Source organism: Carcharodon carcharias, chromosome 3, assembly GCF_017639515.1.
Source record: "Carcharodon carcharias isolate sCarCar2 chromosome 3, sCarCar2.pri, whole genome shotgun sequence".
NCBI classification, from domain to species: domain Eukaryota; kingdom Metazoa; phylum Chordata; class Chondrichthyes; order Lamniformes; family Lamnidae; genus Carcharodon; species Carcharodon carcharias.
The window spans coordinates 142,487,279-142,514,300 of NC_054469.1; the positions used below are offsets into that span (position 1 = coordinate 142,487,279).

At 43.8% G+C, this 27,022-nt stretch overlaps 1 protein-coding gene across 1 annotated transcript in view; it reads left to right on the forward strand.

The window, feature by feature from the left end:
* Window positions 1-27,022, forward strand: part of ube2e2 (ubiquitin-conjugating enzyme E2E 2) — a 392,850-nt gene that overhangs the window by 315,706 nt on the left and 50,122 nt on the right. Inside the window, exon 4 of the mRNA XM_041185150.1 lies at window positions 14,842-14,974. Within this exon, the coding sequence (XP_041041084.1) occupies window positions 14,842-14,974 (133 nt within the window). The remainder of the gene's footprint in view (window positions 1-14,841; window positions 14,975-27,022) is intronic.

Here is a 27,022-nt window from a genome sequence, read left to right on the forward strand (position 1 = left end):
TCTCTTCTGAATCGCATCTTCATTTACACCGTACACCAAAAATCTCTAAGCATATCATTGATAGATGTACCAAACTCACAATATTCAGTTAATTGTTTCAGACTTGCCACATAACAAGCAACTATCTCCCCTGCGGCTCTATTCCTTGAGTTACATTTGAACCGTTGCATCGTCACCAAAGGCTTGGGCTGGTAACGATTCTTTACAAGGTTCACTAAGTCATCAAAACTTTTCAAATCTGGGGCACTGGTGCCAACAAATTTCAAATTAATCCATATGTCTTACTCCCACACGTTGACGGAAGGACCGCGTGCTTCTTCTCCTCCCTAGCAATGTTGTTCACCTGGATTCAACATGATGAGACCAATCGTCAGAGGTTGAATCAAAAAGTTCCACTCTTCCAAGTTATGGCATGCTCTGAGGGGATTGCTTCAACAATCAGGAAGGAAATTTTTCTTTACTTACAAATACCATGTGAGGTACAACCTAATTTCAGTTCTTCTGATTTCCTTTGTTCTTTCTTGCTTTTTACCCTGTCCTTTTGTGTCTTTTCTTGCTTATTATTCCCATCACCAGTTTGTTGGATCCAATGTCCTGGTTTGTTGGGGCTAAAGGATCAAGGTTGCACACTTGTTTCAGGGTGACCGAGTTGGTACCAAGACAGAGAAGATCAGTAGACCATTCTTAGAAGAAACACATTCTGTTTATTTACAAAAGGAACTCAGCAACTACACTTGTTGCTTACAACTCAAATCTCTGCCTTTTCTCTTCAGGCTGTAACTCAAGACTACTGACTACAGAGGTAGCCCACGCTATTCTGCTATTGGGGACTGAGGTCATGTGACCTTAAATTTCAACATTTGCCTTGAAGGTATATTACACATCAGATTACTACAGTCCCTTGGTTGATTGACTTGGTTCCTTCTACGGCATGGCTAATCCTGGTTGTCAAACATATTAGCAATATCATGGTATTCATGACCCTGTAAGAGAAAGCATAACGGATGCTAGTCGTTACCGGTTAGTCTTTATTATTCTTTATGCCTCTATTGTTCATAATCTGTGTCCAGTGTTTGCACTGGCCATTCCATTTCATGTCCATGCATGTGCACACATTGCTGGTTATCAGGACCTCGTAAGGTCCTTGCCAACAGGGTGCAGAGCCCTGACCATTACTTGATCCCCTACTTCTTGCAATCTTTCCTTTTGTCCTGCCTTATCATTTCTATATCCTTGATAATCTGCTGGTTACTAATCTCCTGTCTCAGGTCATGCAATTGCTGACACAACTTTTTGATAAATCATTTAATCCTTTCCCGAGCAGGCTCTATGTCCTCACTGCTTGTATGTGCCCTCGGGCAGCCTCATGGCTCGTCTGGTCATTAGTTCAAATTGGGTTAGTCTGGTCACTCTGGTAGGAATAGACTGCAGTCTCATCAGGATACTGAGCAGCAGAACAGCCCAGCCCTTTCTGGTGTTGGCAGTAGCCTTGGAGAGTGACACTTTGTGGGTTCTATTTATTCTTTCCACCATACCTGAGCTCTGTGGGTGGTTTGGTATATGGTACTTTTGCTTAACCCCCAACATAGTACATACCTGTTTAATTATTTTACCTGTAAAATGCTTCTCCTGGTCTGAGTCTATCTGTACGGCTATTCCCCATCAGGATATAATTTCTTCAGCAAAAATCCTTGTTGCAATATGAGCGGAACAATCTCTTCACACAAATGCTTCTACCCGTTGGGTGAACAAGACTATTACAACTAAGCAATATGTCCTGCCTCAGCAAGGGGGCAATGGTCCGGTAAAGTCTACTGACCTATCCCTTGGCAGCAATACTGCTTCCCATGTAGCTCTCCAGTTGTCTGATACTGTCTCTAATTTACCAGTGTTTAACAGTTCCACTAATGTATGCCTAGTATGTAGGATGACCTCCCCAATCCTCACAACAGGCTCGCTAACCTTTATAGACCATAAGAACGTCAGAAACAGGAGCAGGAGTAGGCCATTTGCCCCCTCAAGCCTGTCCCGCCATTCAATAAGATCATGGCTGATCTGCCTAGGCCTCAACTCCTCTTTCATGCCAGCACTCATTGCCCTCAACTCCCCAATATTTCAAAAATCTATGGACCTCTTCTTGAAATACTTTCAGTGATCTAGCCTCCACAACTCTCTGGGGTAGAGAATTCCAGACATTCACTACCCTCTGAGAGAAGAAATTCCTATGCATCTCAGTTTTAAATGAGTGCCCCCTTATTGTGTAACTATGTCCCCTAGTTTGAGATTCCCCCACTAGTGGAAACACCTTCTAAACATCTACCCTGTCAAGCCCCCTCAGAATCTTCTAAGTTTCAGTAAGATCGCCCCTCAATCTTCTAAACGCTAATGAATAACTGCCTAACCTGTTTAGCTGTTCTTGATAAGTCAACCCCTTCTTCCCAAGAATCAGCCTAGTGAATCTCTTTTGAACTACCTCCAATGCCGGTACATCCTTTCTTAAATACAGGGACCAAAACTGTACACAGTACCCCAGGTGCAACCTCGCCCACACCCTGTATGGTTGTAACAAGCCTTCCTTATTTTTAAACGCCAACCCCATAGCAATACAGGTCAATTTGCCTTCTTAATTACTAGCTGCACTTGCATGCTAACTTTTTGTGTTTCATGCACAACAGCAGATCCCTCTATGCTGCACTTTTTTGGAGTCTCTCTCCAGTTAAATAATAATCTGCCTTTTGATTTTTCCTACCAAAGTGCATGACCTCACACTTTCCTACATTAAACTCCATCTGCCTAGTTTTTGCCCCCTCACTCAACCTATCGATATCTCCTTGCAGATTCCTTATGTCCTCATCACAACATGCCCTCCCACCTATTTTTGTATCATCAGCAAATTTGGATACATTACACTCTGCCCCCTCCTCCAAGTCATTAATATAGATAGTAAATAATTGAGGCCCCAGGACAAGTCCTTGTGGCACTCCATTAGTTACATCTTTCCAACCTGAAAAAGATTCATTCATCCCGACTCTTTGTCTTCTGTGTGTTAACCAATCCTCAATCCATGCTAATACGTTACCTCCAATACTGTGAGCTGCTATCTTGTGCAATAATCTTTTATGTGGCACCTTGTCGAATGCCTTCTAGAAATCCAAATACACCACATCTACTGGCTCCCCTTTATCAACTCTGCTTGTTATATCCTCAAAGAACTCTAGCAAATTTGTCAATCATTATTTCCCTTTCACTAAAGCGTGTTGACTCTGTTTGATTGCATTAAGCTTTTCTAAATGTCCTGCTATTTCTTCCTTAATAATGGACTCTAGCATTTTCCCAATGACAGATGTTAGGCTGACTGGCCTATAGTTTCCGGCTTTTTGTCTCCCTCCCTCCTTGAACAGGTGTGTCACATTAGTGGTTTTCCAATCTGCTGGGACCCTCCCAGAATCCAGTGAGTCCTGGAATATTTCGACCAAAGCCTCCACTATCTCTGCAGCCACTTCCTTTAAAATCCTTGGATGTATGCCATCAGGTCCTGGTGACTTGTTTGCCTTTACTCCCATTAATTTGTCTAATACTTTGTCCCTCGTGGTAGAGACTGTTACAATATCTCCCCTCCCATTAGTTCCTTGCTTATCTGATATCTTTGGGATGTTTATAGTGTCCTCCACCGTGAAGACTGATGCAAAATATTAGTTTAAATTATCTGCCATTCCCTGTTCCCCGTTATCAATTCTCCAGTCGCATCCTCCAAGGTCCCACACTCACTTTAGCCACTCTCCTTTTAATATACGTGTAGAAGCTCTTGCTGTTTATTTTTATATTTCTTGCCAATTTACTTTCATAATCAGTTTTCTCTCTCTTTATTAGTTTTTAAGTCATCCGCTGCTGGTTCCTAAAACATTCCCAATCCTCTGGCCTACCACTAGTTTTCACCACTTTATATGCCTTAGTTTTTGATTGAATACTCTCCTTGACCACCTTTGTTAACCATGGATGGTTCATCCTTCTCATCGAGTCCTTTTTGATCGGGATAAATTTTTGCTGAGCATTGTTTAAACGTTTGCCACTGCTCATCCACTGACCGTCCCCTTAGCCTGCTTTAGACAACTCTTTCTTCATACCTCTGTAATTATCCTTATTTAAATTGAGGATGCTGGTTTGAGACCCAAGTTGCTCACCCTCAAACTGAATTTGAAATTCTACCATGTTGCGATCGCTACCCGCTAGAGGATCCTTAACTATGATATCTCTTATTAATCCCACCTCATGAAACATTACTAGATCTAAAATAACCTGTTCCCGGGTAGATTCTGCAACATGTTACTCTGAGAAACAATCCGCGATGCACTCTACAAATTCGTCTTCCATGTTACCCCTGCCAATCTGATTTGCCCAGTCAATATGCAGATTAAAATCACCCATGATTAATGTAGCGCCCTTCTTACATGCCTCCATTATTTCCCAATTTAAGTTTTGTCCTAAAGTGAGGCAACTCTTCAGGGGCCTATACACGACTCCCATCCGTGGCTTCTTGCCCTTGCTATTCCTTATTTCCACCCAAACTGATTCCACATCACGATCTATTGCACCTATATCACTACTCATCACCGCAATGATATCTTCTCTTATCAACAAAGCTACCCAACCTCCTTTTCCTTTATGCCTATTTTTCCGGAATGTTGAACACTCTTGAATATTGAGTCCCCAGTCTTGGTCACCCTGCAACCATTTCTCTGTGGTAGCTGTCAAGTTATATTAATTTATTTCTATTTGTGCCATCAACTCACCTATCTTAAAAATGTTATGTGCATTCAGATAAAGAGCCTTCAATTTTGACTTTTTTACCATTATTACTCATTCTGGTTCTAATTTCTGCTGCACTCTTCTGCTTATATTTTCTGCCCCTTCTTGTCACACTTTGATTATCTTTCGCCTCTTTACTATACTGCACCTCTGCTCTCTTATTTCTTTATGATCTTTTAAACTTCCCTTCAATTGAACCCCCCCCCCCCCACCTCCAGAACTAATTAGTTTAAGGACCAATCTACAACCCTAGTTATACAATTCCCCTGGACACTGGTCCCAGCATGGCTCAAGTGAAGCCCATCCCAATGGGTCAGCTTCCTCCTTCTCCAGTACTGATGCCAATGCTCCATGAATCGGAACCCACTTCTCCCACACCAATCTTTGAGCCGTGCATTTACCTCTCTGACTTCAGGTAGCACAATCGATTGTGGCTACACACCGGGGAATTCCGGTGTCAACAGGCTATTGCTTCACAGAGATTTTTTTAAATCTTTGATATTTGCAAACAACACCCTTCTTTAACAATGACAACTCAGATGTAATTTTAGCAGTTCATTTTTAACTCATCTGTTTTGAAAAGTTCAAATTGGATTTCTGCCAAACTTCTTCAAAACTCCAGGCTTATCTTTATATTTTGAGAGCAAACTGGGCTTCACTGTTCTACACTCATACAGTTTGATATTTTTTTAAAACAGAAACTTACAGCAATTTAAATTAACGTCATATGTTTCTAAAACCTTTAGCTTATAGGCAGTCTATTTTCTTTTGCCATATTCTTAGGCACCTTCACCTTTGTTTTGTGTCACGCCTATGACAGCTGATCAATTGGATAGGGCATTTCCCAAACCTTCCTTGACCAATCTCTTGAATCGCTTGTATCTACCTACTCAGTATAAACATCCCATTGGTAACTAAATTATTCATTTGTTGCCAAATCTGATAGGGTGCTTTAGATCTTACTTGGACTTGTATATCCTCTGGTGGAGTGAGTGGATATCAATTATTTCCTCAAATTTGTTCGGGAAGTCAGTATTGGCATGGTTTTATCTGGGGATATGTAGATCCCTAGTCATCATTTGTCTCTCGACTGGGGTAAAAGGGACATACTTTACTGTTGTTCGGGTGTTCCACTGACCCTTTTAACTCTGTCTCAGGTGGAGCTGAGGGAGCCACGACATTATATTCTGGTGGCTGCTCCCTGTCCCAATCACCGTCCTGGCTATCACATCTTTTCTCAGCCCTCCCCAGTCAATGTCATCAGTATTGACTGGGGATGTAAGTCTTGGTCCTGGCACCTGTATCATGTTTACTTTATTTTATTTTTCCTCAATTTGATTTTTTATGCGTTTACTGAATCCTAAGTAGCTTCTGAAAATGATAATCTTATGTTTCTCTTCCTTATCCTTATCCTGAGCATCTCATCATCCATTCTGTTTAGCTGGGAGCTCCTCCAGATCCCATCCTTTCTTTCTCAATTTCTTATTTCTATCTGTTAAAAATTTAGTTATTAACCCTTCTGGTCCCCATTCATTATCAATTGTCCCAGACATGTTATATGGTACCTCACCTCTGATCTGACCTGCCTGTCTCCTGGTGCAGCTCCACCTGGCCCAATGCCTAGGAACAGTTCTGACCTACCTGTCTCTTGGTGCGTCTCTATCTGGCCCGTTGCCAAGGGATGATTCTGACCTACCTGTCTCTTGGTGCTGCTCTACCTGGCCCATCACCAAGGGATGGTTCTGACCTATCTACTGGCAGCTCACAGCTAATAGTAACTCATCTTTGGGCTGCATTCCGGCAGTTTTGACCTGCCTGCCTCCTGCAGCTCTACCAGCCTATTGCCTAGGGACGGTTCTGGCCTGCGTACTGGTGGCTCGCAGCTGACTACACAGCTTTTACTTCCTCACTTCCAGCCAACTCTCAGGTTCGGATCTCCGTAACTATATCACATGATAGCCAGACTTACATCCTAACTATGGGTGGTAAAGTAAAAGTATTCACCTGCCTAGTGAATCCAACTGATCAATTCCTCAGTCGTTAGTGGAGACCCTGCTCGCAATGCCAATTGTTGTGGAGTATCTAAAAGACACTCGACACAGAGTTGACCATAGGTAGATTCAGCAGCAGTTCTTTATTTAGTACAAGTGTGCACACATGGGACATGCTCTTTCAAAATGCTTGAAAAGACAATTTGAAGTTACACAGTTTCTGTCGGATATATATACCATCTTTGGGATAACTCATCATCAACTTACAATGTTCTTATCTTGTAAGTCTCATTCATTAATTCTTAATTACAAATGAGTTTACAATATATACAGGGAATGGCCTGTTGCTCACATCCGCAGTTACAGAGGAATTTGTAAAACAATCACGGAATGACCTGACTGTTAGCACAAACCATGGTGCAAAACATGTACTTTGATTGTCTATCCTGATGTTTCACTGCAGTGCCTAGCATTCTGCATGCCCTGACCCTGAGGTCAAGCTATCAGTTTATTATAGTATAACTCATCGATCATTCATCAGCTTCCTGGCATGGCCAGAAGGCCATAATCTTTCTAGTTTCTTTTTGCTGCCTTTTTACTGTAAACACCTTTTAAACTTATATCCACAATTTGACCAAGCCTGGGTAATCCCATGATGCGTCCTGATATGCCTCTTGGGGCAGAAGAACAGAGAGTTTAATGACTGGAGGACTGCCGGCTACCTCTGAGGAGGAAGAGGAAGGGACCTCAGATGGTTCACTGTTACATCATTCCCCTGCACCATCCCCGAGGGCAGAGTGACTGACCTCTGTATCTGGGGCTCCTTTCTGGGCACTGCTGGTGCGGACAGAGGCTCCTTAGGCCACTGCTAGTGACACCAGCAATTCAAGTAGGCAGAGGAGGGCCCTGTACACTCAGCATGCTGGAGTCCTCCAGACCTCAGTTAGCCATAAGATGAATCACCCCAACAACAGGGCAGCAAGGTCATCAGCTGTCTCCAACATAATTGAAAGCAGAGGAGAAGCACCACATAGTAAGAGTACTGAATTGCACTCGGGGTTCACATCTGAGGACAGTGTTAAAATGTGAAGCTTCACATTTCTTGTTCCATTTCTTATTCCATTTAATAAAGATCTCCATTAAATGTCTCCTGCTTGTAGCCTCTTTCAGAAGATCTTGCTGGAGTAGCAGTTACAGACAGGTGCCTATTATTGAGATGCAACTATTCCTTGGACAGGATATGCTACTACCTGACCCCATTACCAGTGACTGGGTGGATACTCTCTCTCTACCAAACTCACTGTCTCACATTGCCACTTTTTTTTTCTTTCATTTATTGCATGTGGACCTCGCTGGCTAGGCCAGCATTTATTGTCCACCCCTAATTGTCCATGAGAAGGTGGTGGTAAGCTGCCTTCTTGAGCCACTGCAGTCCACATGGTATAGGTACACCCACAGTGCATTTAGGGTGGGAGTTCCAGGATTTTGATCCAGTGACAATGAAGGGACAGGGATATATTTCCAAGTTAGGATGATGAGTTTCTTGGAGAGCAACTTCCAGATGGTGGTGTTCGCATGTATCTGCTATCCTTGTCCTTCTAGATGGTAGTGGTCATGGGTTTGGAAGGTGCTGCCTAAGGAGTTTCTGGTTTCCAAAGAGCATCTTATAAATGGTACGCACTGCTGTCATTGTACATCTATGGTGGAGGGAGTGAATGTTTGTGGAAGGGGTGCCAATCAAGCGGGCTGCTTTGTCCTGGATGGTGTCAAGCTTCTTGCATGTTGTTGGAGCTGCACTCATCCAGGCAAGTGGAGAATATTCTATCATGCTTCTGACTTGTGCCTTGTGGATGTGGACAGGCCTTGGGGAGTCAGGAGGTGAGTTACTCGCCGTAGGATTCCCAGATTCTGACCTGCTCTTCTGACCACAATATTTATATGCTAGTCCAGTCAGTTTCTAGTCAATGGTAGCCCCCAGGGTGCTGAGAGTGGGGAATTCAGCAATGGTAATGTCATTGAAAGTCAAGGGGCGATGGTTAGGATCTCTCTTGTTGGATATAGTCATTGCCTGGCACTTGTGTGGCACAAATGTTACTTGCCACTTCTCAGCCCAAACCGGGATATTGTGAACATCTCCACTGCTGACCTTATGATGGAAGCCTCAAGGGAAAAGAGATATGGAGTACTCACCTTCCCAAGGTGAGGTGAGAGTGACTGTCTTTGACATCAAGGCTGTATTTGACCGAGTGTGGCATCAAGGAGCCCTACAAAACTGGAGTCAATGAAAATCAGGGGGAAAACTCTCCACTGGTTGGAGTCATACCTAGCACAAAGGAAGATGGTTGTGGTTGTTAGAGGTCAGTCATGTCAGCTCCAGGACATCACTGCAGGAGTTCCTCAGGATAGTGTCCTTGGCCCAACCATCTTCAGCTGCTTCATCAATGATCTTCCTTCAATCATAAGGTCAGAAGTGGGGATGTTCGCTGATGATTGCACGGCGTTCTGCACCATTCATGACTCCTCAGATACTGAAGCAGTCCATGTCCAAATACAGTAAGACTTGGACAATATCCCGGCTTGGGCTGACAGGTGGCAAGTAACATTTGTGCCACACAAATGTCAGGCAATGACCATCTCCAACAAGAGACAATCCAACCATCACCCCTTGATTTTCAATGGCATTACCATCACTGAATCCCCCACTATCAACACCCTGGGAGTTACCATTGACCAGAAACTGAACTGGACTAGCCATATAAATACTGTGGCTACAAGAGCAGACCAAAGGCTAGGAATCGTGCGACGAGTAACTCACCTCCTGATTCCCCAAAGCCTGTCCACCATTTACAAGGCATAAGTCAGGAGTGTGATGGAATACTCCCCACTTTCCTGGATGAGTGCAGCTCCCACAGCATTCAAGAAGCTTGACACTATCCATGACAAAGAAGCCCGCTTGGTTGGCACCACGTCCACAAACATTCCCTCCCTCCACCACTGACGCACAGTCACAGCAGTGTATACCATCTACAAGATGCACTGCAGGAATTCACTAAGGCTCCTTAGACCGCACCTTCCAAACTCACGACCACTACCACCTAGAAGGACAAGGGCAGCAGATAGATCAGAACACTACCACCTGGAAGTTCCGCTCCAAGTCACTCACCACCCTGATTTTGAAATATATCACTGTTCCTTCACTGTCGCTGGGTCAAAATCCTGGAAAACCCTTCTTAACAGCACTGTGGGTGTACCTACACCACATGGATAGCAGCGATTCAAGAAGGCAGCTCACCACCACCTTCTCAAGGGCAACTAGGGGTAAGCAATAAATGCTGGCCCAGCCAGTGAAGCCACATCCCGTGAATGAATTAAAAAAACCAAATAAGGTCATTAACACACTTGTGGCACTGAAGCCAGGTTCTGGCATGGGGGAGTTGGGGGAGACCCCATGGCTGCTGAAGTCCTCTGTCTAGGCTTGCTTGGTCAATCAAGCCGGGTTCAACCTCCCTTCCTCAGGAAGATGACCACCTGCCATGCCCTTGCAGACTGGAAGAGAGCCGGCAGGGAAGCATCACTGAATCATGGGGCCACCAGTTACCTCCCTTCTGCCATTTTCTCAACCAATTTTCCTACCTTTTGCAGATGTCCTGACAGTCCCCATGGTATTGAGTGCTGGCAACCCTTTAAACTTGCTGCCAGCTCCTACCATGATGTGAACTCATGCTGCCTCTCTTCCCATCTCTGCTGCCTTTGCAGTTGGCCCCTGCATCTGCTGACTCTTAATTGACCAGCCACTGGAAGATCACATGCTGCCAGTTAATTCTTGCCCATAAGTAACAGCTCCCACTTCTGGACCTGGGACCTAGCCAGATAATCCTGCCCAGAGACTAGCTGTCGGGTGGGCCACTGCCAAGCAGTAGAGAGGATGGCGAGATATTGATTTGATAGGACAAATCAGATGGTGGTCTTGAAGAGCTCAGGGGAGATCAGAGCATTATTAAGTGAAATGAGATATCAACATATGGGTTGGGGTGTCTGGCAGGTCAGAGCATGGTCTGGGTATCAGCCTAAGCCATTTGGGGGTGTTTGAAATGTGTCGGTGGCAGGAGATTGGTGCATGTGTTAACTGAGGAAGACCGGAACTTGAGTTGGCTGTAGGAGATTGGAGCATGAATTGGGTGGGGAGAAATTGGAGTTTGGGCTGTCTGGGTATTTGGAGCATGGATTGGGGGAAATATGGGAGCACAGGTCAGGGAACAAGTTTGCTTGGGAGGCTAGGTTGGAAATTTAAGTAAAATGGAACTGAAATGTCAGCATTTCATAAGAGCATAAGAACATAAGAACTAGGAGCAGGAGTAGGCAACTCAGCCTGCCCCGCCATTCAATACAATCATGGTTGATCTCATTTCAGCCTCAACTCCAATTTCCCGCCCTCTCCCCATAATCTTTCAACTCGTTACTAATTAAAAATCTATCTCCTCCTTAAATTTATTCAGCGTCCCGGAATCCACTGCACTATGAGCTAGTGAATTCCACAGATTCACGACCCTTTGAGAAAAATAATTCCTCCTCACCTCTGATTTAAATCTACCACCCCTTAGCCTAAAACTATGGCCTCTCATTCTAGAATGACCCACAAGGGGAAACATCCGCTTCACATCTATTTTGTCTATCCCCTTTAGCATCTTATATACCTCAATTAGATCTCCTCTTATCCTTCTAAACTCCAGCAAGTATAGGCCTAAACTGCTCAATCTCTCCTCATAAGACAAGCCCTGCATCTCTGGAATCAATTTAGTGAACCTCCTCTGAACTGCCTTCATTGCAACTACGTCCTTCCTCAAGTAAAGGGACCAAAACTGTGCACAGTACTCCAGGTGTGGTCCCACCAAGGCCTTGTACAGTTGCAACAACACTTCACCTTTTTTATATTCTCTTCCTTTCGCAATAAATGCCAAAATTCCATTTGGCATCCTTATTATCTGCTGTACCTGCATACTAGCTTTCAGCGATTCATGCACGAGGCAACCCAGATCCCTCTGCACTGAAGCATTCTGAAGCTTCTCTCCATTTAAATAATCAGTCATCTTTTTATTCTTCTGACCAAAATGGATAACCTCACACTTATCCACGTTAAACACCATCTGCCAAATTTTGAGCCATTCACCTAACCAGTCCATATCCATTCGTAAATTTCTTATTTCTTCATTGCAACTTACTTTCCCACCTATTTTGGTGTCATCTGCAAATTTAGCTATAGTATCTTCTATTCCTGAATCCAAGTCATTAATATAGATTGTAAATATTTGGGGCCCAAGGACCGAACCCTGTGGCACCCCACTAGTTACACCTTGCCATCCAGAAAAAGACCCATTTATCCCAACTCTCTGCTTTCTGTTGGTTAGCCAATCCTCTATCCAAGCTAATATATTACCCCTAACCCGTGTGATCTTATCTTGTGTATTAATTTTTGTGTAGCATCTTATCAAAGGCCTGCTGGAAGTCCAGATGTACTACATCTATAGGATCCCCATTATCCACTTTGCTTGTCACATCTTCAAAGAACTCTAGCAAATTAGTCAAACATGATTTACCCTACATTATACCATGCTGACTCTGATGGATTGCATTTTGACTTTCTAAATGCCCCATTACTACTTCCTTGATAATAGATTCCAACAATTTCCTGACAGACGTTAAACTAACTGGTCTATAATTTCCTGCTTTCTGCCTCCTCCCGTTTTTGAATAATGGTGTTATATTAGCATTTTTCCAATCCACTGGAACTTTTCCAGAATCCATGGAATTTTGGAATATTATAGCCTATGCATCCGCTATCTCTGCTGCCACTTCCTTTAAGACCCTGGGATGTAGGCCATCAGGCCCTGGGGATTTGTCACCCTTTAATCCCAGTAGTTTGCTCAGTACTTTTTCTCTAGTGATGGTGATTGTTCTAAGCTTGTCCTTCTCTGAACCCTCTGCACCACCTGTTACTATTGGGGTGGTATTAGTGTTCTCCACCGTGAAAACTGAGGCAAAATATTGATTAAACATCTCTGCCATTTCTGCGTTCCGCACTATTAACTCCCCAGTCTCATCCTCCAAGAGACCAACATTCACTTTAACTACTCTCTTTCCTTTTATATACTTTTAGAAGCTTTTGCTATCAGTTTTTACATTTTGCGCCAGTTTTCTTTCATAATTTAACTTTGCTCTTTTTATTATTTTTTCTGGCAACCCTTTGTTGATCTTTAAAAGTTTCCCAATTTCCAGCTTGCCACTGACCTTTGCAATTTGGTATGCCTTAGCTTTTGCCTTTATACTACCTTTAACTTCCTTGCTTAGCCATGGATGCTTTTCCCCCCTCTTCCCATCTTTCTTCCTCTTTGGAATATATTTTACTTGGGAGAAATTGAATATCTCCTTAAATATCTGCCACTTCATCAACTGTCCTACCTTGTAGTCTTCCTGTCCAGTCCACTAGGGCCAAATCTGCCCTTGTGCTGATGTAAGTTGCCTTTGTTTATCTCCAGAACACTAGTGTGGGACTCAAGTTTCTCGCTCTCAAACTGAACTTGAAATTCTAGCATGCTATGATCACTCTTCCCTAGAGGATCCTTTACTATGAGATCATTAATTACTTCCATCTCATTACACAAAACCAAATCCAAAATAGCCTGCTCCCTGGTTGGTTCCACAATATATTGCTCCAAGAAACAATTTCTAATATATTCTATGAACTCTCCCTCGAGGCTACCCTTGCCAATTTCATTAGTCCAGTCTATATGCATATTAAAATCACTCATGATTATTGCCACGCCTTTCTTACATGCTCCCACATTTATCTTTTAGTTTATATTGTTTATATTCTATTTATGACCCAGAAAACCAATGCTGAATGACTGGAAATGGTTCACAGACCTCAGTTTTGACACCTGCTTTACAACAAACTATACAAGCTGTTTATCTCATGTCACACTAAAGTGCTTTTATAACCACTTCATGCTGGGAAAGCCCAGTAAAAAAATGCCATGCTCAGCATATCTGCCCAATTTATTCTGTGCTTTTCAGCAGCTGCACTAAATCTGAATGACAGCAATTGGTGGCACTAATGTTAGACTTCAAAGACTTCCCAAATCTAGGTACACATGAGGCAGACAAAGCACATGCCTACATCTGTTTTCCATAGGTTGTTTTTCCTGGAGCACATCACCAGCCTGAAGCCAGAGGCCATAGCTTGAGAGGCACCACTCCATCTCCCACTCTTACCACCTGGAAAGATTTGGAGGTTGATAATCAATCTGCTTGGCTGCATTATGAACACACCTTTCATGGCCATCAAGTCCTAGAGTGGGACTTGAACCTACAGCATCTGATTCAGAAGTAGGGATGCAACCCACTGTGTCACAAGGCCTCCAGCACACAAAGTCAATGTAGTTGAAATGATATGTAGAAAGATTTGCATGAAGTTATGGTCCTTAAGGGCAACAATCGATTTCCCTCTAATCAGTGTACTGTTTCAAATTTCTGTTTACTTAACCAACTTAATGTAGTTAAATTTTATTTTTTCTCTTTAGAGTTCTGACAAATAGAGACTGATGCATGTTGAAAGACAAAGAATTCAACATACTCTGACCTCTACCCCAAAAGGCAATCTTATTATAAAAATCAACATGCATTTAATCTCTTAATGCTCTTATCTTTATGTCTGAATTTTCTGTAACAAATTTAAATACCATAACAGGCTTCCCCATAAGACCTAACCTAAATACCCTTATGCGTGGGATGGGTGAGGGGCAACTAAGGTTCAAATGCTTGACAAGAATATTCTAGAACAATGATATTCTCTAACATAGTTTTGACTATATAGACAGCACACTTTAATTTCAAAGCATTCCTTTTACCCACTTTATATTCTCTCCTGCTGGTATAAATTTATACATTTATATTGTAAGCATAATTTTTGGAGATTATCGTACAGAGTAGTATATTGCCTTTAATTTTTATACCCATTTATATTTATGAAATGTTTCTTCTGTTACAGTGCTGGGCCCAAAGGAGACAATGTTTATGAATGGAGGTCAACTATCCTGGGACCCCCAGGTTCAGTGTACGAGGGTGGTGTCTTCTTCTTAGATATCACATTTTCACCTGACTACCCCTTCAAGCCACCCAAGGTGCGTATTCTTGAACAGCAAATTAAATCAAAAGCAAAAAACATTTGGCTGAACAGTGTAAACTGTATGGCAATGGGAAGTGTTTTGAACCAAATAATGGCAGAATGTTTCTGAACTGATCTTACCATTCTAATTCTCTTAGACTTAATCTTCCACCAGCTTCTACCTAGCCAAGAATATTGGTACTGGAATTTTTTACAAAAGACACTCTTCATTCTTTCTCTCTCCTCCTATTTCTCTTTCAAACTCACCTCCTTCACTTCTGTTTCGCACTCCTTTAAATGTAAGCTGCTAAACAACAAGCAGAGGAAAGGAGGCTGAAGTAGTATGTGCGCAAACCACAGAGATAGCACAGGTTGTCTAAACTTCATAAAAAGCTGAAAGTCGCTATTGAACTTAAAAATAAAAAAAGAAAACCAAACATTTGTATGGTTCTAGTGAGGGAGGAGTTTGGCATGTCAATCTATGAAGCTGGTGGGCCAAATTGAGAAGGCTGTTTTCAAAAAAAGCATAACAAGATCCTTGTTTTATAAATAGAGGCACAAAAAGCAAGGAAGTTATGCTAAATCTCTATGAATCACTTATTGGGCCTCCGTTGGAATATTGTGTCTAATTCTAGGCACCAAATCTTATAAAGGATGTGAGGGCCTTCGAGTGCTAAGAGATTTACTGGAATGATAGCAAGGATGAGGGACTTCAGTTTCATGGAAAGATTAAAGAAGCTGGGACTGTTCTCTTTAGAGAAGAGAAAGTTAGCAGGAAATTTAATAGAGATGTTCAAAATTATAAAGGATTTGAATGAGTAAATAAGGAGAAACTGCTTCCAATTGTTGCCAGGTTTACTACAGCATTCAGATTTGGGATAACTGGCAAAAGACCTAGAGGTGAGATGAGAGTTTTTATTTACTCAATGCTTTTCTATGTAAGCTGTGTGGTGGGGATGATGAGAACATGACTGAGTATCTGGAAAACTGGAGAAAAACATTGGAAGACAGGGGTAATAAGATTAATAAAGGCCCCCAATATAGGGACTGTCAGTTTAAACCTAGGGAAGAAGATCAGGAGGTGTGAAGATTATTGGTGAAAACTTGGAGAAAGTGAGTAGTTTCAAGAGTCAGTGGTGGGAGAAGATGATAATATGGAAATAGAAATTAAGGAATGGATTAGCTCTGGCTGGAGTAATGAAGCAGTACAGTTGGTTGTGAGATAGAACAGTATGGTTGAAACTGAAAGGAATAATCTACAAGATAGTTGTGTGACTGACTCTGTTATATAGTGCAGAAACTTGGGCAACATCAAGAAGAGAGGAACATCAACTGGATTCTGTCAGTGAAGATTGTGGGAGCATTGAAGGAATAGTCAAGAAAAGATTGAAAATGTATGGTTCTCTGTTGCAAGAGAGAGGAAATGTTGTGAGGCGAGTGATGGAGATAAGACTGCTAGGAAGCAGGAGAAGAGAAAACCTCAGATGAGATGGAAAGATTGTGCTGACGGGAGACTTTAACACAGCAGGATGAGAAGAGGAATGGGTCATCGACAGGACGGGATGGAAAAGGGTAATCAACCAGCATTGTGGCGACCCAAAGTAAAATGGGAGAAGCTGAAAGAAGAAGTGTTACTATGATCTTGAATGCACTGTCTAAAAGGGTGGGAAACAGATTTAATAGTAATTTTTGAAAGCAAACTGGATAAATACTTACATAGAAACATAGAAAATAGGATCAGGAGTAGGCCATTCGGCCCTTTTGAGCCTGCTCCGCCATTCATTATGATCATGGCTGATCATCCAACTCAATAGCCTGCTCCAGCTTTCTCCCCATACCCTTTGATCCCTTTCGCTCCAAGAGCTATATCTACGCCTTCTTGAAAGCATACAATGCTTTGGTCTCAACTACTTTCTGTGGTAACGAATTTCACAGGCTCACCACTCTCTGGGTGAAGAAAGGGAAGAGTCGCAGGGATATGAGTAAAGAGCCATGGAGTGGGACTAATTGGATAAAAGCCAGGTCTGGCATGATGGACTAAATGGCCTCCTTTATTGCTGCGTGATTCCACGATTCTATGATCCTAGGTAGTCTCCCTGCAGCCTACCCATTTCACCAACATTATTGAAGTTAAAATCAGAGTATATATTCTGGTTTTTCCAGCTGCTCAATAGGCCCAGCTGTACACGACTTAACCCCACCAATCCTGCATACTTCTACAGCTAGAGAACCACTTGAAAGCATTTGGAGATCTTGTCTAATATAATGCCTAAGATTGCAGTCACAAAGCTATTATTTTCAATCAATATAATTGTTTGAAAATTACAAAAAAAGAGGTGAAATTTCTCTTTTTAGATTTTAGATTAGGAGGTGTGACCCAAAACCTGGTAAATGTAAAAGATGTGTTTTATGGACGATTTTAAAGGTAAGATGGAAATGGAGAGGCAGAGGAGTATAATGAGGGACTTCCAGAGAATGTTTGTAGAGGTGGGAGGTGTGGTAGGGTTGGAGGAAGTTACAGGGGTTGGGGAGAACTGGGGATGAAATTGTTAAGCTTGAGTCATTGGAGGATCAGTCAACATGAATCAATGAGTGGGACTTGTTACAGGATAAAATACAGACAGCAAAGTTCAAATTTGCAAATATTTAAACTTCATAAATCTTTAAAAATGCAGCATATGGAATCCTAGGTCTGTGTCCATATGCAGCAAGACCCAGACAATATCCAGGCTTGGGCTAATAAGTGGCAAATAACATTCACGCCCCACAGATGCCAGGCAATGACCATCTCCAACATTTCCCCATGACATTCAATGGTATTACCACCGCTGAATCCCCCATTATCAACATCCTGCGGGGGTTACCATTGACCAGAAACTGAACTGGATCAGCCATAAATACTGTAGCTACAAGAGCAGGTCAGAGGCTGGGAACTTTGCAGCAAGTAACTCACCTCCTGAGACCCGAAAGCCTATCCACCATCTATAAAGCACAAGTCAGGAGTGTGATGGCATACTCTCCACTTGCCTGGATGTGTGCAACTCCAAAAATACTCAAGAAGCTCGACACCATCCAGGTCGCTTAATTGCCATCCCATCCACCACATTAAACATTCACTCTCTCCACCACCGAAGCAGTGGCATCACAGTGGCAACAGTGTTTACCATCTACAAGATGCAGTGCAGCAACTCACCAAGGCTCCTTCAACAGCATGTTCCAAACCCATGACCTCTACCACCTCAAAGGATAAGGGCAGCAGATGCATGGGAACACCACCATATTTGAGTTCCCCGCCAAGCCACAAACCATCCTGACTTGGAATTATATCGCCATTCCTTCATGTCACTGGGTCAAAATCCTGGAACTCCCTTCCTAACAGCACTGTGGGTATTCCCACAACACATGGACTGCAGCAGTTCAAGAAAGTAGCTCACCACCACCTTCTCAAGGGCAATTAAGAATGGGCAATAAATGCTGGCCTAGCCAGTGATGCCCACATCCCATGAACAAATAAAAAAAATGCTAGGGCATAGACTGCAAAACAGCTAACGTCAAACCTATAAAAACATTTGGTTAGATCAAAGTTGGAATATCGTGTTCAAATTTTAGTGCCTTATGTAGGAAGAATGGATAGTGTACTGAAGAGATTCACTAAGACAATACCAGGAATGAGTGGCTTTAGCTTGGTGTGAGATGAAGAGTTTTAATAAGGTGAATAGGGAAAAGCTATTTCCACTGGTTACTGTTGATAGAGAGCATAAATTTAAGATGAACAACAAAAAAATTTGAGTAGGGAGTTTATGAGAATATTCTTTTAATGAAGAGATAGTTAGGACAGAAACATTGGTGAAAGCAAAATCTATAATCTTTCGAAATGAAAGTACATAAGTATTTAAGAAAACAAAAACATATATCACTTTGGCAAAAAGGAAGGGAATGGGACTCTTTCAGATAGCCAATACCAGTGCAATGGTCTAATTTTATATTGTAAAGTTCCATAATAAATGACAAGTTCATGCATTTTAATTACAGCTTTAACGTTTTGTATATTTTAATTGCATTTTGTAAATTACTCCAAAGAGAGATGTTTTAATGCAGGATTATAAGTAGCTCCTTAATCAAAAATGTTCTTTATGACACTGAATTTTTCACTGTATAGTGTTGCAGAAAAGAAAGACTAAAAGCGGCCAAAGCGGAGTGGGCAGATAGGTGGCAGATGAAGTTCAATACAGAGAAGTGTGAGGTAATGCATTTTGGTAGGAAGAACATGGAGAGACAATATAAAATAAGAGGTAAATTCTTAAGGGGGTGCAGGAGCAGAGGGACCTGGGTGTATATTTGCATAGATCATTGAAGGTGGCAGGACAGGTGGAGAGAGCAGCTAATAGAGCATATAATGTCCTGGCTTTTATTAATAGGGGCATAAAGTACAGGAGCAAGGAGGTTATGCTGAGCTTATATAGTTAGATCTCTAGTTAGATGTCAGCTGGAGCATTGTGTACAGTTCTGGGCACCACACTATAGAAAGAATGGGAACTCATTGGAAAGTGTACAGAAGAGGTTTACATGAATGGTTCCAGGGATGAGAAATTTCAGCTATACAGATAGATTGGAGAGGTTTAGACTGTTCTCCTTGGAGAGAAGGCTAAGAGGAGATTTTATAGAGGTGTTCAAAATCTGAGGGGGCTGGAAAGAGTAGATAGGGAGAAACTGTTCCCGCTCATAAAAGGATCGAGAACAAGAGGGCACAGATTTAAAGTGATTTGCAAAAGAAGCAAATGTGGCATGAGAAAAAGCTCTTTCACACATTGAGTGGTTTGAGTCTGGAATGCACTGCCTAGAAGTGCGGTGGAGGCAGGTTCAATCGAGGCATTCGGGGGGCATTGGATGATTGTTTGAATAGAAACAATGTGCAAGGTTATGGGGAAAAGGCAGGAGAATGGCACTAAGTCATAATGCTCATTTGGAGAGCCAGTGTAGATATGATGCACTGATTGGCCTCCCTTTGCACTGTAACAATTCTGTGATTCTGTGAAGTATATCCAACCATGAAATCCATGCCTTCAGGAAAGAAAAAAATTTTTAAGAACCTCTATTGTTCTAAAAGACATTGGGCTGCAACAAAATATAAGTATAGCCTTCATAGCTCTGCAAGTTACAAAGCAATGCTTTTTAACACTGAATACAAAATCTAAACACCTGAAAATATGTAACCAAATCCTCAGATGCAACAACCTCCCAAGATTGGAAATGGGTCATGAATACTATTTCACCCTATACACAATTTTATCCATAAATTTCTGCAGTTGCCAGCTGCTTTTAGAGTCATGGGTCAGAATTTTCTTGTTGGTGTGCAGGGGTGGGCCCCGCATCCCCACACATAAAATGATGCATGGTGACGTCGGGCGAGCGACCACGCACCATCGTGATATTTAGGTGGGCAGGTGCGCGATGCTCTCCAGTGTGCACCCACCATTAATTAATCACCCAGTTAAGGCCCTTGAGGCAGCAATTGTCTGCTATTTCTCGGGGCCTGTGTGATCTTCAGGATGTCGCAAAGGCGCAACGGACAGGCAGCTAGGACACATTTGTATAAACCTCATCCATGGGCGGGATAAGAAGGGTCAGTGTAGTTGCCAGTGGTATTTGTCAGATATTTAATTGTGAAAGTTACTGATACTTGCCTGTGTGAGCAGGAATACTTCAAAACTCTTCACAGCTGCTTGGACAGGAGTAACAGCCTTCAGTTCCGGACTCTACAGTAAAGATCATTTCTGGGGCCTGCAGGTTTCAGGAAGCCTTCCCTTAGCCTGGGAATGGGATTTGTGCTGTCTACTGAAGGCACCTCCTCTGAGGAGAAAGGGAGGGCCAGAATGGGGAGGAGGCCAGAAGTCCATATTCAGCCTTCAGGGGAACCATCTTCGGGAGGAGAGGCACAGGCACAAGGGGTGCAGGGCCAACAGGAAGTCCAAGTTGGAAGGGGCTGCAGAAGACACCACTATCCTGCTGCCAGGGTATACAGGCAGTGAAGCAGCTACCTCAATATGTCTAAGGTGCAGTGCCGAAGGAGGCTCCATCTCTCAAGGGAGTCAGTGACCTCCATCTGTCAGATGATAGGCCCTGAGACCTATGCCAACTGTGCGAGTGGGCACCCTGTGCCAGTGGCACTGAAGGTCATGGCTGCCCTCAACTTCTATGCCTCTGGCTCTTTCCAGGGGTCGGTGGGTGATCTTTGCAGAGTCTCCAAGTCAGCTGTCCACAGTTGTGTCAAGCAGGTGACAGACGCTCTGTTCAGGCGTGCATTGACTTTCATCCACTACCGCTGGGATGAGGGTAACCAGACACAGCGAGCCTGGGGCTTTGCAGCGATTGCTGGCTTCCGCCACATCCAGGGTGCAAATGACTGTACACATGTGGCCATCAAGGCGCCAGCGGGTGAGCCCGGTGCCTTTGTCAACAGGAAGAGATTCCACTCCATGAACGTGCAGATAATGTGTGACCACAGGATGCAGATTCTGCAAGTCTGTGCAAGGTACCCAGGCACCTTCCATGATGCTTACACTCTCAGACACCCCCAGGTGCCAAGGTTCTTCAGTGCCCTAGCACAGGTGGATGGATGGCTGCTGGGCGACAAGGGCTATCCCCTCATGACACCTCTCTGCCATCCAAGAACAGAGGCTGAGCAGCGGCACAATAGGAGCCATGCCTCCACAAGGGCTGTGGTAGAGAGAACCATCGGTCTTCTTCCAATGCACTTCCAATGCCTGGACCATTCAGGAGGCCCACTCCAGTACCCCCCAGATCGTGTGTCACTGATAGTGGTTGCATGCTGTGCTCTCCACAATCTTGCATTGGAAAGGGGTGACGCAGTGGACGAAGAAGATGTAGGCGCAGTTGCTCCTGCTGCGCACGATGAGTTCAGCAGTGAGTCCAAGGATGAGCACACACAGAGGAACACTGAGGCGGTAGACACTGACCTGAGATTACTCCAGGAAGGCAGGGAAACACGGGAGGCTTTAATCCAACGAACGTTCAGCTAGCCCACCACAGATGGACCTCCCAACACATGCCAGGGCCGCAGGCTCCATACTCGGTACCTGAGTGCAAAATCTGCCTGGATAGGAATATTAACTAAGGGCCCTGCCAATAAAGCTCAATGTCACACAACTCAATCATAACATCATGGGTAATCGTCCACCTGCAGAAGAAAGGAGTCACCCTGAGCCATGCTTACATATAAAAATTTGATGATATAACAAAATGAAGTTTAAAAAAAATGACAAAGGTGTTGCACATCACACCAAGTGGTCATGAACTAATAGGGGGCAACATAAAAGCACCATTGAGAAACCCATGGTGTGCCTAAGGTGCCTTAAATGTACACTTACGGCTGCCATGTCTAGGTGCTCCCCCCTCGCTGGCACTGGCTTCTGCGACAGCCTGCTCACTCTGCTGTCTTGTTGGCCTCGATGACCTGTGGAGCCTTTGATGGCCCTGCCTGGGAGGGAACAGCCAGTTCCCCAGCTGGCAACTCCCCAGTTGCCACAGCCTCATCTGCCATGGTCACTGGCAGAAGGGCGGAGGAGCTGCTGCCCTCATCCGGAACGCCCTGAGAGGAGCCTGCAGAGATGACAGGCAGCTGCTACGCTGACATGAGGTTGCTTCGGACCTCCCTGCTCACCGTAGATGGATGGGCACCAAGCTGGGATACGGTGCCAAATCACCTCCCACACTGGCACTGACCAGCTGAGGTCAATGCTGCTGTGAGGTCTTGCAGGGCCGAGTGCAACCCCAGGAGGCCCTGATTGGTCCCCTGGAGGAGCCTCTCCAGAAAAGTCGCCAATCTCTCCATGGAGGAAGCATGGTGCTCAGCCATGAGGCTCATTGCAACTGTGATGCTCTGTGTGGACTCCTCCAGCATGGGCACCATGCCATGCATTGTCTCACGTATCTCCGCCAGATCCCCCCGCATACTCTGCTGCAATTCCAGCATCTGCTGCCTCAGGGACGACTACAGAGGCACATCACCAGCCACCGACCGAGCATGTGCTTGGTCCCCTGCAGTCCTTCAACTGCTGGTGCCATGGGCACTTTCTGTCTCTGCCCACACCTCAAGTGATTATGAAGTGCCCTCACCGCTGTGCCCCGGGACACTAGCCGAAGATCTAATTCCCACCAAGATGCTAGTATCTGCGCTGGTGCCTGCCTGGCAGAGATGATGTGATGCTGGTGAATCGAAATGTTCAGGGCCCTCAGGTGTGAGAGGTGGCCCCTCTGCCTCCTCCTCCCGGCCCTGCTCTGGTGATGCTGAAAGGAAGAACAAGGACATTTGATTAGTTCAAGTGAAGACATTGTGAATGTGCATGCCTGTCCCCCGGATTATGCGCTCATCCTTCCATAATCAATGGTGAACCCATGTTGCAAACTTCAATCACTGAGCATTCAGCAGTGCTGTGGCTGCTGGGACGCACATGGTGACCTCAGTGCTCAGCAAACATACCTCCCCTTGGCAGCCCAGCCTCACCGCCACTGGTGGACATGGGTGAATGACGCCTCTCCAGATCCATGGCCTGCTGCTTGAATTGAGGCACGATAACCAACTGGGCCTGGCCTCTGCCAGTCCGCATCCACTCGGTGGAATTGTGTGCATTCTTCTCCTAAAAAGGAAAGAGGAGCATTGATTAGTCCACCCTGTACCTGGATACCCATCGCATCCCTACCACCCCAACCAGAGTGGGACATTGCAGGGCTCCAGTTCTTTGTCACCCCGCAGCTGCCGCACACTCACACAAAGGAGCCAGGGCTGACACCCCCTTACTCAAATGCTGCCTCCATCACATTTGGCACCACACATTCTAACCTTGCAAAGAAAAGTAGCACAAGCACGTGGAATGCAAAGGGCAGCAGATGGATTGGTGCACCCAAATCTATACTCTGGGTGTCAGTGTCACACATGTTGCGGGTGCAGAACCCATCTCAGCACTACCCTCTCAGGGTGAACTAGGCATGGGCAATATCTGCTGGCCCACCTAGCGAGGGAAACATGCCGTGCAGGATTCAATGCCTTTGCTCCAGGAGAACAACCTCAACTTTTCCAAATAATGCCATGATTTTAAAATTCTTATCCTTGTTTTCAAATCCCTCCATGGCTACACCTCTCCCTAATTTTATTAGCTCCTCATGCCCCACAATCCTCAAAGACATCTGTGTTCCTTTAATTTAAATCTCTCGAGCACCCCTGATTTTAATTGTTCCAACATTGGTGGCTTATGCCCTAAGCTCTGGAATTCCCTCCCTACACCTCTCCATCTCTCTACTTCTTTTTTCTCCTTTAAGATTCTCCTTAAAACCTCCCTCTTTGGTCATCTGTCCTAATATCTCATGATGTGGCTTGGTATCAAATTTTACTTTATCGTGCTTCCCAGTGCCCTGGCAAGTTTTCTTACTTTAAGTATGCTATATAAATACAAATTGTTGTTGCTGTTGTTGGGCAACAACAAAAACAGTTTGGAGACTGGGAGCCCTGCAGTGAGCAGCTCACTTCCTGACTCTTCAAAGACTGTCTACCATCTACAAGTTGCAAGTCAGGAGTGTGATGGAAAACTCTCCACTTTCCTGGGTGAGTGCAGCTCCACCAATTTTTAAGAAGCTCAACATCATTCAGGGCAAAACAGCGCACTTAATCAGTGCCCCATTCACCACCTTAACCATTCACTCCCCCCACCATCGATGTACAGTAGCAGCAGTATATCTGTAAGATGCACTGCAGCAACTTGTCAAGGCTTTTTAAACAGCACCTTCCAAATACACAACCTCTATCAAACAAAATTGAACAAATATTTTTTGTCTGTCTTCACACTAGAAGACATGAGTGGTGAAATTAATATCAGCAGAGAAAAAGTATTGGAGGAACTTGAGGGACTAAAATCTGACAAATCACTAGGACCTGATGGCCTACACCCTAGAGTTCTAAAAGAGTTAGCTGCCAAGATAGTGAATGTGTTGACTATGATTTTCAAAAATTCCTTTGATTCTGGAATGGTCCCATTACATTGGACTATGGCAAATGTTACACCACTTTTCAAGAAAGGAGGGAGAGAGAAAACAGTGAACTACTAGCCCAAAATCAGTTGTTTGGAAAATGCGGGAATCTATTATTAAGGAAGTATTAACAATGCATTAAAACATATAGTATGATTAGAACAAGTCCACATAGTTTTACTAAGGGGAAATCCTGTTTGGTAAATTTATGAGGATCTAACTAGATAAAGAGGAACCAGTAGGTATAGTATATCTAGACTTCCAAAAGGCATTTGATAAGGTGCCACATGAAAGGTTAATAGACAAGATAAGGGCTCATGGAGTTGGAGGTAGTATTTTAGCATGGGTAGAAGATTGATTAATGGATAGAAAGCAGAGAGTGGACATAAATGGGGCACTTTCAAGTTGGCAGGCAATGAATAGTGGAGTGCTGCAAGGGTCAGTGCTAGGGCCTCAGCTATTTACAATCTGTATTAATGACTTAGTTGAAGAGACAGATAGTAATGTATCAAAGTTTGCTGATGATACCAAGCTATGTGGGAAGGTAAGCTGCGGGGAGGACACAGAGAGGCTGCAAAAAATATATATTCAGATTAAGTGGGTGGGCAACAAGATGGCAGATGGAGTATAATATCGGCAAGCGTGAAGTTATTCACTTTGGTCATAAAAATTGAAAAGCGGAATATTTTTAAAAGGTGTGAAACTTGTGAGTGTTGATGTTCGAAGAGACTTCGGTGTTCTTGTACAAGGAACACAGAAAGTTAGCATGCAGGTGCAGCAAGCAATTAGGAAAGCAAATGGCTTGTTGGCCTCTATTGTAAGGGGATTGGAGGAGTACAAGAATAAAGAAGTGTTGCTACAGTTGTACAGAGATTTGGTGAGACCACATCTGGAATACTGTGTGCAGTTTTGGTCTCCACATTTAAGAAAGGGTATATTTGCATTGGACATGCTACAGCAAATGTTCACCAGATTAATCCCTGGGATGAGGGGCTGTCCAATGATGAGAGGCTATGTTTATTGGTTTTGTATTCTCTGGAGCTTGGAAGAATGAGAAGAGATCACATTGAAACTTGCAAAATTCTGAGGGGACTTGATAGGGTGGACGCTGAGATGTTCTTTCCGCCAGTTGGGGAGTCTAAGACACAGAAGCACAGTCTCAGGATAAAGGCCCAAATATTTAGGACTGAGATGAGGAGAAATTACTTCACTCAAAGGGTTGTGAATCTTTGGAATTCTCTACTCCAAAGGGTTGTGGATGCTCCATCGTTGAATATTTTTAAGGTTGGGATAGACAGGTTCTTGGTCTCTCGGGGAATTAAGGCAAATGGGGAGCAAGCGGAAAAATGGATTTGAAGCCCAAGATCAGCCATGATCATATTGAATGGCAGAGCAGGCACGATAGGCCATATGGTCTGCTCCTGTGTTCTTGTGTTTACCTAGAAGAAAAAGGTAGCAGATCATGGGAACAGCATCACTTGCAAGGTCTCCTCCAAGTCACACACTAATTTTGACCTGGAGCTATATCACCACTCCTTCACTGTCACTGGAGTTCCCTTCCTAACAGCATGGATATACCTAAACCACATGAATTGAACCAGTTGAAGAAGGCTGCTCAGCACTATCTTCTCAAAGGTAATTTTTAAAATTCATTCATGAGATGTAGATGTTGCTGGCTAGGCCAGCATTTATTGCCCATTCCTAATTGCCCTTGAGAAGGTGATAATGAGCTGCCTTCTTGAACTGCTGCATTCCATGTGGTGTAGGTACACCCACAGTGCTGTAAGGGAGGCAGTTCCAAGTTTTTGACGCAGCAACAGTGAAAGAACAAAGATATATTTCCAAGCCAGGATGGTGTGTGGCTTTGAGCGGAACTTTCAGGTGGTGGTATTCCATGCATCTGCAGCCCTTATCCTTCTAGATGGTAGTGGTCGTGGGTTTGGAAGCTGTGATCTAAGGAGTCATCGTGGGTTCCTGCAGTGCATCTTATAAATGGTATACATGACTGCCACTGTGTGTCGGT